The sequence below is a fragment of the Spermophilus citellus genome, assembly GCF_964194105.1.
Source record: "Spermophilus citellus genome assembly, chromosome: 7".
NCBI lineage: Eukaryota > Metazoa > Chordata > Mammalia > Rodentia > Sciuridae > Spermophilus > Spermophilus citellus.
This window is the reverse complement of record NC_138188.1, coordinates 65,718,886-65,731,672: the sequence shown is the minus strand read 5'-3', so window position 1 is coordinate 65,731,672 and position 12,787 is coordinate 65,718,886. Positions and strand designations below refer to the sequence as shown.

At 35.2% G+C, this 12,787-nt stretch overlaps 1 protein-coding gene across 1 annotated transcript in view; it reads right to left on the bottom strand.

Annotated features, from left to right (window-relative positions):
• Positions 1 to 1,153: 1,153 nt before the first annotated feature.
• PRKCI (protein kinase C iota) overlaps positions 1,154 to 12,787 on the bottom strand; it is a 69,978-nt gene continuing 58,344 nt past the window's right edge. The window contains exons 17-18 of the mRNA XM_081301034.1: positions 11,427 to 11,542; positions 1,154 to 3,745 (exon numbers count right to left, since the gene is read on the bottom strand). Coding sequence (XP_081157160.1) covers positions 3,658 to 3,745; positions 11,427 to 11,542 — 204 coding nt within the window. The 3' untranslated portion in view covers positions 1,154 to 3,657. The remainder of the gene's footprint in view (positions 3,746 to 11,426; positions 11,543 to 12,787) is intronic.

The window sequence follows — 12,787 nt, the reverse complement described above, 5'->3', positions numbered from 1 at the left end:
ATATGTGGACAGAACTATTACTGAGAAAGTTCCAGACTTCTAGAACAGAGTAGATCACTGTAGAACACAATATGGGAAACATCTGTTTAAATCGGCTTCAGTTTTTTTTCGTCCTAGACTATGATGTAACATTTTCCCCCATTTTTACTGGCACATGATAGTTGTATATAACAGTGGCATTTGTTGTTACATATTTGTACATGCACATAACAATATAATTTGCTTCAGTTTTAAAGCCAGTTAAGCCAGGTACAGTGGGTGGTGCATGCCTATAATCCCAGTAATCTGAAAGATTGAGGCAAGAGGACTGCAAATTCAAGGCCAGACTCAGCAACTTAATGTGACCCTGTCTCAAAGTAAAAAATAAGAACTTTTAAAAAGACTGGGATGTAGTTCTGTGGTAAGGAGCCCCTAGATTTGATCCTCAGTAAAATCAATCAAGCCAATTAAAATGTTCTATTCAGCTGGTTTCTTTTCTTTTTTAATAATTTTTTATTTATTCATTTATTTATTTTTATGCAGTACTAATGATCAAAACCAGTGCCCCTGCAGCTGGGGTTGTGGCTCAGAGGTAAAGTGCTTGCCTAGGTGCTGGGTTCAATCCTCAGCACCACATAAAAATAAATAAATAAAATAAAGATATTGTGTCCAACCACAACTAAAAAATATTAAAAACAAAACAAAACAAACAAAAAAGAACCAGTGCCTCACACATGCTGGGCAAGCGCTCTGCAACTGAGCTACAGCCCCAGCCCCAGCCTGTTTCTTAATAATTATTTTCCAACGAAAGAGAAAAAAGGAAGAATAAATTAAAAATACACTAGAGGGGCTGGGGATGTGGCTCAAGTGGTAGCGCGCTCGCCTAGTGTGTGTGAGGCACTGATTCTCAGCACCACATAAAAACAAAATAAATATATTGTGTCCACCTAGAACTAAAAAATAAAATTAAAAAATACACTAGGGAATACTTTAATCGAAGAGTGAATGTCTATACTATAGCATAGGTACTACTGGACTGCTATTTTAATTATAGCAAAAATTCCAAACTCTAAAATTTTCATTTTGTTTTCTTGAGCACATTTTAACACACCTTATTCTGACACAAATTTTTGACATGGTGCATGATAAAAAACAAACCACTTCTTATGGGTATTATATTTTATTTGAAGTTTTTAATGTAAAAAAAAAAAAAAGGTATACAAATACAGATTACATTATGATGACCAAGGCAGTACTCTACATGACAAAAGTCAAAAACAAAACAAATTGATAAAGTAATTGTACCGGCACAGAATGAGCATAATATACCTGATGTCCAATCCAGGCTGCATATGTATAAAATGATCTGACCACATGCTTATGCAAAATAAATTATTTCCTAGAACACAAATACACCAACCATTCTGACTATCCACTGCCTGATTCCCCTGGTGAGTATTTTGAGAGAAATTCTACATAACACAAAAAGAACCGGCATGGCACTTAAAAGACTGCAAAAAAAAAAAAAAAAAAAAAAAAACCACAATTAAAAACATTTGTAATGTAATTCTGTATAAAATATACACCGTAAATCTTATTAGTTAAAAAAGGATTTTAAAATAAAAGATTACCCTGAATAATGATTAAAACTATATCATACAAAAATGTTCATCCTTTGTATATTATTGGTAGAAAACTGATAGCTTTTGTTGCCGGGCAAGGTGGGGAAGATACCTAACTTGAAATCATTCATTTATAATTTTTTAAAAAATGTAGACAGGTTATACCTTGCCGTTTGTTATTTACAAGGAATGCTCTAATATTTAACCACAGGACAAAAAAGAATTTGAAGAAATTATTTTTCAAAATGAGGTCCAAAGGCCCAACAAAATTCTAAGTTGGCCCCTGCATTTTAAACAAACTCCCTGGGTGATAATGCCACATTCTATGCTACCCAAGGGGAAACAGCACCACTTAAAAGCAAGATCATGAACATTTCTGGTGCAAGATGTCAGAATTCCCTATATAAGTTTATGACATGAAGTGAATACTGCTTTTTGTTTTAAAACAAGTTTCAGGTATTAAGAGAAACATAAACACCTCTCAAATGAACATGCAAATGTATATAAACATTTTCCTTTGAGGTTTTCACTGCTTTCAGACTTATTTATTTGAAGAAAGGAGAATATGTGACCACAAACTGGAATATTACATTTCTAATGAAATGCAGTATTCAGAGACAGAGAAATTTATTAAATGTCTATAAATTTTAAATCATTCTAAATTAAAAAAAATTAAAATTATATTTTACCAAGATTGGACAGTTATTTATTTAGATGATAATGGTTACTTTTTTAAAGCCCTTTTTCATAAAAATGATATTTAAAATAAACAACAGAAGGATGCTATATCTGGCACCTCTTCAAATACTAAGTTACTAAACACCAATATTAATAAAAAATATGAAAAACTCTGCTCCTGAAATGTATTCTACTTTGTATTACATGTATTAGTTACTAAATAAAAACTCAGTTAAAGAGAGAGAACTGTGATAAGTTTGAGTGTATGTGTGGCTCTAAACATTTATTCATGTTTACTGGTTTCTTTTTATTCTGTATTTCATTGAGGATTCCATAAACATGACCCAAAAGTACCAAAAATGTGGTTTTGGGGAAAGAAACTATTGAAGTTAAGACATTCTACTTAGAAGATAAATTAATTTCCTGTATACTAAATAAGGAACAAATATTATACATTCTGCCTCCACCGAATAAATGGAATGCTTTTACAAGTTTGGTAACAAATGAGTGCCTCCTCATTATTTAGATCATAAAGAATAACTGCAGGATTCACTCTCCAGTAAGAAATAAATATTACCATTGCACTTTTCTGTATCTACTTTAAATGTCTATTATTTTCCTTTCTATATACCTAGCAGTTTTCCATTTGACTGCATTCTGTGTCTTTTGAACACATATATTAACATTAAGTTTTCACTAAAAGGATAAGCTCAAAAACTATCTTTTATTGTTAAAAAAAATAAAATTAAAAATCATTTGTGCCAGTGTTTAAAAAATAGCTAATGATTTGGAATCTGATTCTTAATATGTCTACTTTTTAACCTAGAGGAATCTGTAATGCCCAATTCTAAGGGAATGTCTTTTATTACCAATTTAGTAATTGTTGCCTTAAAAATTAATAATTATCCAAAACAACGAGAAATCTTATAGTTGAATGTTAAACATAAAGAACTCTGAAACCAACAGGTAATATAAAATTTGCTGCATTTTGAATTAACCTTTTATTCCAAATTAATAGAGAATGACGAAAATTATGAGGAGCTTATGATGTAATCCCACTATGTGCCTTAATGCAACAGATAATTTGTTTTAAAATAGTAGTTATTTCCTTTAAATTAAAAAGGTAATTTCGTTACTCATCCGGCCTCTGAAGATTCAATCCAACTAAATTTTGACATGATTGTCTGAAAGCTAGTTTTAATTTTTTTCAGTTATATTTAAATGTAATAATTTATTCTTATAGTCTATAAGATATTGTTGTGTTTTTTTGGGGGGAGGGGTGGCAAATATAAAATGGTTAATTGTATCCAGGCTGGTAACAAGCTTATCCATGCATTAAATGGCAACATAAGGAGAATGCACAGTTGAAAAATGAGGATCAGACACATTCTTCTGCAGACATCAAAAGAGGATTGATATACTCAAAACCTTCAAATTCAGACTGATCAATCTTCCTCACAATGTCACTGTTAAAAGAAAAATAAATTTATTTTCATCATAAGATTTTCAACCTTTAATTTAAATGATAAAATTTAAATACAAAACATAGGACTAATTATATACATTGTGGAAAAAAATCTATAAGTTCTTAGATTCATCCCAAAACATTTCTAGAAGAGCACTAAAACCAAAAAAAAAAAAAAAAAAAAGGGCTAATAATCCCACAAGCAGACTCAGAGCCAAAAGGTAGTTCAAAACTGGACTGGGAATAAAAAAGCACAAGTTATCACAACTCCAATTAATCTTAAACTTTTGACCTGAACAACATTCTTAATTAAGGTGAACATTCAGATCTGAATTAGCATCCAGTTTAGTAGTCACCTCAACAGCCAGATGGAAGATGGTGAAGAGAAGGCCCAGAAGAAGTTAGCCAAAAGGAAAAGGCAATAGGAACAAGTACACTGAGAGACCTGGAATAAGGAGAGAACACCACAGGGAGAAATTGGGTCACAGAGGGCAGAGGTTGGCATTCGGTTACACTGGGTTTCTAGTTTAATATACCTTAACAGTAATACTATCAAACATTTTAATACCTAAATGTACATAATGCACCACAGAGAACAAAGTTATAGAAGGTACAACCCCCTCCTTTAAAGAGGCAGGGGTAACTCAATACACTGGAAAGCCATGAGAGAAAGCAGTACCTGTTAAATTTCATGCATGATAAGCAAAGTCCTATTCTAGCCATAGTTCTAAAGAAAGAGGTGACTTCTAATTGAAGAAATCAAGGACGGCAGCATTTATCCTACACACACTAATAAATGGAATTATGCAAGATAATGGTAGGTCTGGAAAAAGGCAAGTAATTTATTAGAGCTGGTGCACAGCAATAGAAGGGTGTTAAATGGCAAATGATGTTGGAAGGAAGACAATGGTGAGATTGAAAAGTCAGTGATGTTTACATTAGGAGTTTTGCCTTAATTTATCAAAGATCTAGTTATATTTTAGATTTCACATCTGAAAGATGGGAAAAGTTCAGTAAGTAAAAACAATGGAGGAATATATAAGCATGAGCAGGGAGTGTCAAAGAGAGCTCAAAGATGTTCACTACCAGGGAATGGTAAGTAACTGAGATTGATCACAATGCCATTTGTTAAATGAGAGAGATGGCTAGAGTCAAGCCGGAGTCGATGGGGAAAGCTTTCAATGCTAGCCAAGAGAATAGATGTTATCTGGCAATGCAGGAATTAATGAAGGCTGCTGATTAAAGGGCTTGAGAATTGGAATGGTATTTCATGGGGTGAAATAATAAGAATAGGCTGCATAGTAAAGGTGTGAAGGAGATCAATTAGGAAGCTTGTACAATTCTTGGTATGACTTGAGTAAGACTGGAACTGGAGGGTTATGGAAATGGAATGAGAAAAGGCAAGTGATGAAGCAAAGGAAAAACAGAGATTTAGTAATGCAGTATTACATAATCTGTTAAAGAAAAAGAGGAGGCAACAATCACTGACATTTTGAATTGGAATGACAGGAAAACACGGGAGGTACAGTGAGTAGAAATCAGTAAATAACACAAAATTTATTGGTAATAACAGAAAAAGAGGCCATAAAAATTCATTATTTTTTTGACTTTGATATATTTTGACATCTGACAAACTGGGGAGATGTAGATGGAAATGCAGCTCAGGAGACAGATCAGGGCAGGGGCTAGATGCTTCAGAGACCATCACTCATTTATTCTTCACAGTAACCTTGTGAGGTAGACAATTTGAGAAAAAGCAGGCTCAGAGAAGTTATGCAATTCATACCCAAGGTTACCCAGTTGGTAAGAGGTGGTATCGGGATTCAAACTCCTATCTTTTGATTAAATCCAGTGTTCTTTCCAATACACAATGCTGCCACAGAATGATATGATACCTCTATCTCTCTTCTAGTAGATAGGAAGCTTTTTTTGAGATTGAACTGTTTTGGTTATCACTTAGAATAGTGCCTTTTGCTTAATAGTCATTTGTTAATTTAGCTAGGAATCTTTTAAAAAGCTACTATCCATGCTATAATGCTAGCTGAAATCTCCAAGGTACATACTGCATAGAGCAAAGGGTATCATATGTTGAGAGCCACAGTTTAGTTGGAATGACGCCTGGCATTTTGCTAGAGGGAATGGTTGAAAGGTGACCCTGCTTCGGGATTAGGGCGGATCCTGCTGCCTCTGGTGCCCACTTTGGGGTTCCGCTACTTTGGGATTCCATGAGAACTGGCACGTGGAGCCCGGTGGAGGGAGTGTGTTCCCGGGAAGTGTGTGTAGAGTGCCAGTGAGAGTTCGGGAATAATGAGTTGCTGTTTGAACCTACAAGGCTTTGTGGAGGCTCGGTTATTTGTGCCCAGCCAGACTGCGGCATTTGGTGGCCTGTACGGGGAACGCCTGAAGCTTGGAGGTAAGTGAAATTGCTCGCCCCTGAGGAAGAGCAAAAAAAAAAAAAAAAAAAAAAAAAAAAAAAAGGGTGACCATTTCAAAAAACAATGTGTTCTTGTTTTGATTTATTTCAAGTTGCCTTTCCCTAGAACTTTCTCAGGCAAACTGGGGAAAATGGTTGGCTCAAAGTTTGAAGTTGTTCGCCCCCGAGGAAGAGAAATTGTTAGAGGAAGGAGGCACCCCAGGAAGACCAAGAACAGTTAGGACATATGTTGATACAATACAAAAATGTAGCCCATGGCTTTTTAAAGAGGAGTTGTTAAATATATCACAATGGGACCATCATGGTATCCTGTAAAAAGATTTTTCTTCAACAAGAAAGAGATGGCTAATTCTGTTTACTACACTTGTCTAAGATTTTGGTTTTTACAGACATCTGATTAATTTACAAAGCTAAAGTATTGAAACATCAACCACTAAATATAAAATCAAGTACTCTTTACTTATTAAGTTCCATAAGGAAATATATTTAAACATTATGTGTGTTTTCATAAATTGGTAAATGGAAAAAAAGTTTAATATTGCTTTGTGTCTGTGTCTTTGCTGAAACAGGGTTACTAAGAGTTAAGATTCTATCAGGTGTAATTTATATACAAAGAGTATAAGAAGTTTCAGTTGGGTTTCAATTATAGTATTATAGTACCATAAAAAAAAACATGAAAGTATTTCATCTTATTAAAGTGGAGTAATTTGTCTAAATCAGAAATTTTAGGGTTAACGGCTAGGATATAAAAAGATTCAAGATGTGGAAATATATTTTAATATAAAAGGTTAAAGAAAAAAGAAATGTTTCTAGATGAGATAATCTTTGTGTGGTAAAGTAAAAAGTTGTAAAATGTCTAAGTAAGTTACAAAAGGCTTTAAAAGGTTAAATTGAAGGTGGTTAAGATGACTTCATGGTGGAGGAAAGATTGAGTCATTCGAAGCCTAGTTAATCTTAAAAGCATTACCTAAAAAAAAAAAAAACCATGAAAATGGGAAGATAATAGGATAAAAGATATTTGGATAAAGAAGATTAAAAATTTGAAGCGGAAAACTTTAAAGACAGAAGTACAGAAAGGTAAAATAAAAGATAGAGAAGATGTAGAAAGATAGAAAAGATGTAGGAAGACAAAAATTTTAAACCCACAAAATAGGAAACAAACAAACAAAAAAACTAGGAGGAAAAAAAGCAACTAAGGGTAAATGTACAAACCTTAGAAAAAAACTAGAAGATAGAAACAAGATAAAAAATGGTTAAAAATGTCAAATAAAGATATTTCAGATAAAAAATACAAAAAGCTAAGACAACTATTAGATACAGACATTCAAGATAGAAAAAGGTAAAAGAGAAAAGTTTAAAGTCAAATATTAGATAAAATAAAAGAACAAGGAGATTATTAGTAATTTTTTCAAAAAGCCCATCAACTTTAATTTCTGGTGGTGCAGAAATTAGAAGTCTCAGATGAGGGTGTTAAAATTTATAGACAAGAGTCAATTTAGAAAACGTTAAACTAGAAGGAAATTGGTTTAAAACCACATCAAAAAATTAAAAGGACTAAAGTAATTCTAAAAACTAAGGCAAAACGCTTTTGGAAGACTTAATTTAAAAGGATCTTTAAATTTCCAAAGGATGCATATAGGATATTTTGGAACATCATCCCTGAAGAAAAATCAGTTAATGTTTTACTTAACAGGAATCCCATACAATCCACAGGGACAAGGCATAGTTGAAAGAGCTCATCAAACTATTAAAATGTACTTATTAAAGCAAAAAGAGGGAATTGGAAAGGGGTATATATCCCCCAAAGATAAATTTAAAATAACCCTTTTTATTCTAAACTTTTAAAATTTGGATTCATCAGGGCTTAGTGCTGCGGAAAGGCGTATGTGTCCAAAAAATGTACATAAGCCCAAGGTACTTTGTTTTTTTTTTTAATATTTATTCATTTATTTTTTAGTTTTTCGGCGGACACAACATCTTTGTTTGTATGTGGTGCTGAGGATCGAACCCGGGCTGCATGCATGCCAGGCGAGCGTGCTACCGCTTGAGCCACATCCCCAGCCCCAAGCCCAAGGTACTTTGGAAGGATATTCTAACAGGACAATGGAAAGGTCCTGACCCAGTGATTATCTGGAGTCGGGGGTCTGTTTGTGTGTTTCCACAGGGAGAACAGCAGCCGATTTGGATTAACTAAAGCGATTTCTACAGACCAAAAAGAAGATGATTTGGCTCAAATCCATAACAGCTGATATTCAGAACTCCAGTTTGGCTATTCTTACATCTGTGACAGTGATTCTCCCACACCTGGAGGCTAATGAATAACGAACACCATTAAAGCCTATTTCAAATGTAAAAAACCTTGGGGCTTGCTTGTGGGAATACCTTCAAACCCATATGCAAGTTACAGGAAGAAGGATGGGATATCATAAGAAGAGTCAAACCCAGGTGGTAACCAGGATGTTTTTTTTCAATATCTATTTTATTATTGCCTTTTCCCACATCATGAAGTTCTATTTTATTTTTTGAGCTCATACAGACCTAGGTTAATGTTTTTCTGATCAGTTCTATTTTTTGACTGTGGAGTTTTTAAATATTGCAATGGAAACTTCACCTGTGTAAAGCTACAAGGCCTTTACTATTGTCTTATGTGTTGTATGTTATGTGTACACATTTCTGTTTTGTGTTGCATGTGCATATGTCTATATATATGAGGAGCACTCATGAAAAAACGGATCCGAATATTTTTTTTATTCACGTGATTTAAATGGTTTAATTTAAATTGGGTAAACAGCTGTTGAGGATTGTTTTAATATGTGAACAAAAAAGGAGGTTAACAGATCTGTTTGTTTACTTTTACCTTTCCTTTTCATTATATTTAATAATTCCATTCAGGATAATGTAAATTGTTTAGAAAATTGCTTTCTTTTTAGTGCCTGCTGGAATGTTACATAATTTTTTTTTAGCCATCATTGCTAGAATTCCTATCTTCATCCCAGTGCCGGTGAAGACAAAGATAAAACCAAACTACAGCTTCTTTGATAGCTATCACAGTAAACTGTATAAACTGATGCATCAATGAATAATAACTCAACAAGTGATGCTCAATCAAGGAGTCGATTTACTTTGGGAGAAAATGGACATATTAATGGATTCCTCTGCTTTGAACTGCTTGCAGAACTTGCCTGGACTATGTATCACTTGCATGCATTGTGAACTATCTGTTGGTGCAGCGAACTGTGGTATTGCTGGGGTATCTTTGCTGATGGTATCGTCGGTGGTACAATTTTTCCAAAAAGAGCCGTCATTTGGCTTGGTGCTGTGGCATTTTGCATCCTCCTCCCTTTCTGCTTGTGATGGTCTAAAATTTGGGGGCCACCAGAGGTGAGGCAAAGAACCTCACTCCCTCACTGATGCAAAGGCCAAATCTGGGGGCCAACAGAGGTGAGGCAAAGAACCTCACCCCCCCACTGGTGCAAAGGCCTATCCACAAGTATGGCTGTATGCTGGACTGGTAGCCAATGATGGGTAAGATCCAATTACAATGGTACCAACCTAAGACAGGAGGCTGACGCCTTGAGGTCAGCTCATCTGATGACGGGTAAGGACCATATGTAGTATTGGGCAACCTAAGACAGGCACAGTCCCTAAGCCACATGCTTGTTGTTTAATTAAACAGAAGGGGAGAGATGTTGAGAGCCCCCGTTTAGTCGGAATGACCCTTGGCATTTTGCTAGAGGGAATGGTTGAAAGGTGACCCTGCTCCGGGATTTGGGCAGATCCTGCTCGGATTAGGGCGGATCCTGCTGCCTCGGGGTGCCCGCTACTTTGGAGTTCCCGTTGAGTTCTTGCAGGGTTCCGTGAGAATTGGTGAGTGGAGGGAGTGTGTTCCCGGGAAGTGTGTGTAGAGTGCCTGGTGGAGGGAGTGTGTTCCCGGGAAGTGTGTGTAGAGTGCCCGGTGGAGGGAGTGTGTTCCTGGGAAGGGTGTGCAGAGTGCCAGTGAGAGTCTGGGAATAAAGAGTTGTTGTTTGAACCTACAAGGCTTTGTGGTGGCTCAGTTATTTGTGCGCAGCCAGACTGCGGCAATCATAGAACCATGGAGCAGCCTGGTCTCAAAGGGAAAGGAAAATATAAGACAAATAAGTAGTTGCTGAGATGAAGCAGAGCCAGGGTGGGCAGCACTACCTAAGGCAAGGCCCTGAATGCCAAGTACCTTATAGATATCAGGGTAGATGAAGACTGACCAAAAAGTGCTTTGTAATTTAGAAATTAAGATGTCAATTTGACTTGTTGGCAGCAAGAAAGTACAAAGACAATCTCTGTTGACTACTCTGAAGAGACAGATACTGCTTGTTTATTTTTCTTTTACCATGAGCATTCATTAATTATTCTTTTTAAATGTTTGAAAAGAAAATATGAAAAAAAGTATTCTGGTTCAAAGAGGGGTTGTGATTTAGGGGTAAAATCAGGATACCTGAGCAAGAAAAGGAACTTAAACCAGAGAGGTCTAAATTATTGAAGTCAACTTAAGGCAAGGTTAATCCATTAAGAGTGATGGAGACAGGGGTAGGAATGAAGCCTTCTAAAAAATATAAACCATTGGAACAGCTGCTGTGAAGAACATGATAAGAATGAAGATATAAGTGAAGTGACTATCAACCAAATGGGCCTCCTTGAGTTTACAGAGAATGAATCTGTAATGACAGATAAATGATCAAAATGTCCACAAATTATTCTAACCTATATTTTTAAAAGATGCAACATAAACAAAAACAAAACAAACAAACAAAAAAAACACTGGATCACTGCTGGCTAAATTTGATAATGGTATAATTTTTTTAAAGTAACAGAAACCCAGACAAAGATGCTCATCATCAAAATGGGGAACAGTGCAGCACAGTGGAAAGAGCAGAGGCCTCAGTCAGTCAGATCTGGGTCTGAATCCTGACTCTGCCACCTGACAGCTGTGTAACTTTGCTTAACCTCTCTGAGTCTCGGTTTCCTCATCTGTAAAATGAAGATGACAATACCTAGTTTACAAGGTTGTTGTGAGAATTAGGATAATGCATGTAAAGCAAAGAAAAAATAATGACAGTTACTATTATAATTGATAATATATAATGAGTTCAAATATCCAGTAACCTACTGGCTACATGAATTATAGTATAATCTGATAATAAAACATTGTGTAACCATTAAAAATGGGTTTTCAAAGAATTTTAAAAATATTTCAGTATACAGAATTACTTACTCATCATCTGGAGTGAGTTGTACAGGTTCATTAGTAAACTGAGAATCAAAGTTGTCCAAGCCAAATTCTCCAGAAATATTTGGTTTAAAGGGAGGTACCACCTGCTTTTGTTCCATCTAAAAAGACATATTAGATGACAGCTCAAACCTACATCCTTAGAAAAATTCCACACCTAAATTTTTCCACTGCTCTGATGTTTCTCTAGGCATGGTTCTAAATACACACACACACACACACACACACACACACACACACACACACGGTCTATAATACACACACACTATAATATACATGATATATATATGTATGTATTTATGTATATATCTATGTATGTACATGTATATAACATACACACATATGCATACATACATACATAATTTTTTTATGGTACCAGGAATTAAACCCAGAGACACTATACCATTGAGCTACAACCTCAGCTCTTTAAAAAATGTTTTGAGACAGGGTCTCACCAAGTTGCTGAGGCTGATCTCAAATTTGCAATTCTCTTGTCTCAGCTTCCCAAGTCCCTGGGATTATGGGCATAGGCCACTGTCCCTGGCTCTATGTGATAACAACAACAATGGACATAATTTGCAAATTTGAACATTAATATGACCCTCAACAATATTATGACCTGTTCTTATTACATTAATATTATAATTGTTTTAGTTGCGAAGATTTTAAAAAAGCACTTGAGACAAAATCTTGGAGTAGTTTTGAATTGCATTTCTCTAATTACTAAAGATGTTAAACACTTTTTAATATATTTATTGATGGAATGCATATCTTCTTCTGAGAAGTGTCTGTTCAGCTCCTTAGCCCATTTATTGACTGGGTGGGTTTTTTTGGTGTTGTTTTTTGAGTTCTTTATATATCCTGGAGAAAAGTGCTCTGACGTGTGTGTGGCAAAAGCTTGCTCCCAAAATTAGATTCTCTGTTCACCTCCTTGTTTCTTTTGCTGAGAGGAAGCTTTTTAGTTTGAGTCCACCCCATTTTTTAATTTTTTTCCCAAGAGTCTTTTAATAAGAGGAGAATATGTTTATCCCAGTCCATAAAAAGCAAAGATTAAATATCTATAGGAATATTTACACTCTGATGGTGTGTTATAAATCCTGAATAAAATATAAGGCAAGACTGATAATTTTCATGGCTTTATGTCTTCCTGACTCTATATGCCACAGGTGTTTTGGTATATTGGGAAGAGCTGAGAAGTTCTATTTAACTCTTCCCTTTGCCTGTCTTACTGAGCTCTCATGGAAAAGAGTCAGTTCATTCATTGGAAAGGGTCAGGTCCATTTATTAATTCTTGATTTTATTTCTTGTGCCTCAGGAGTCTTGCTAAGGAAGTTGGGGCCTGATCC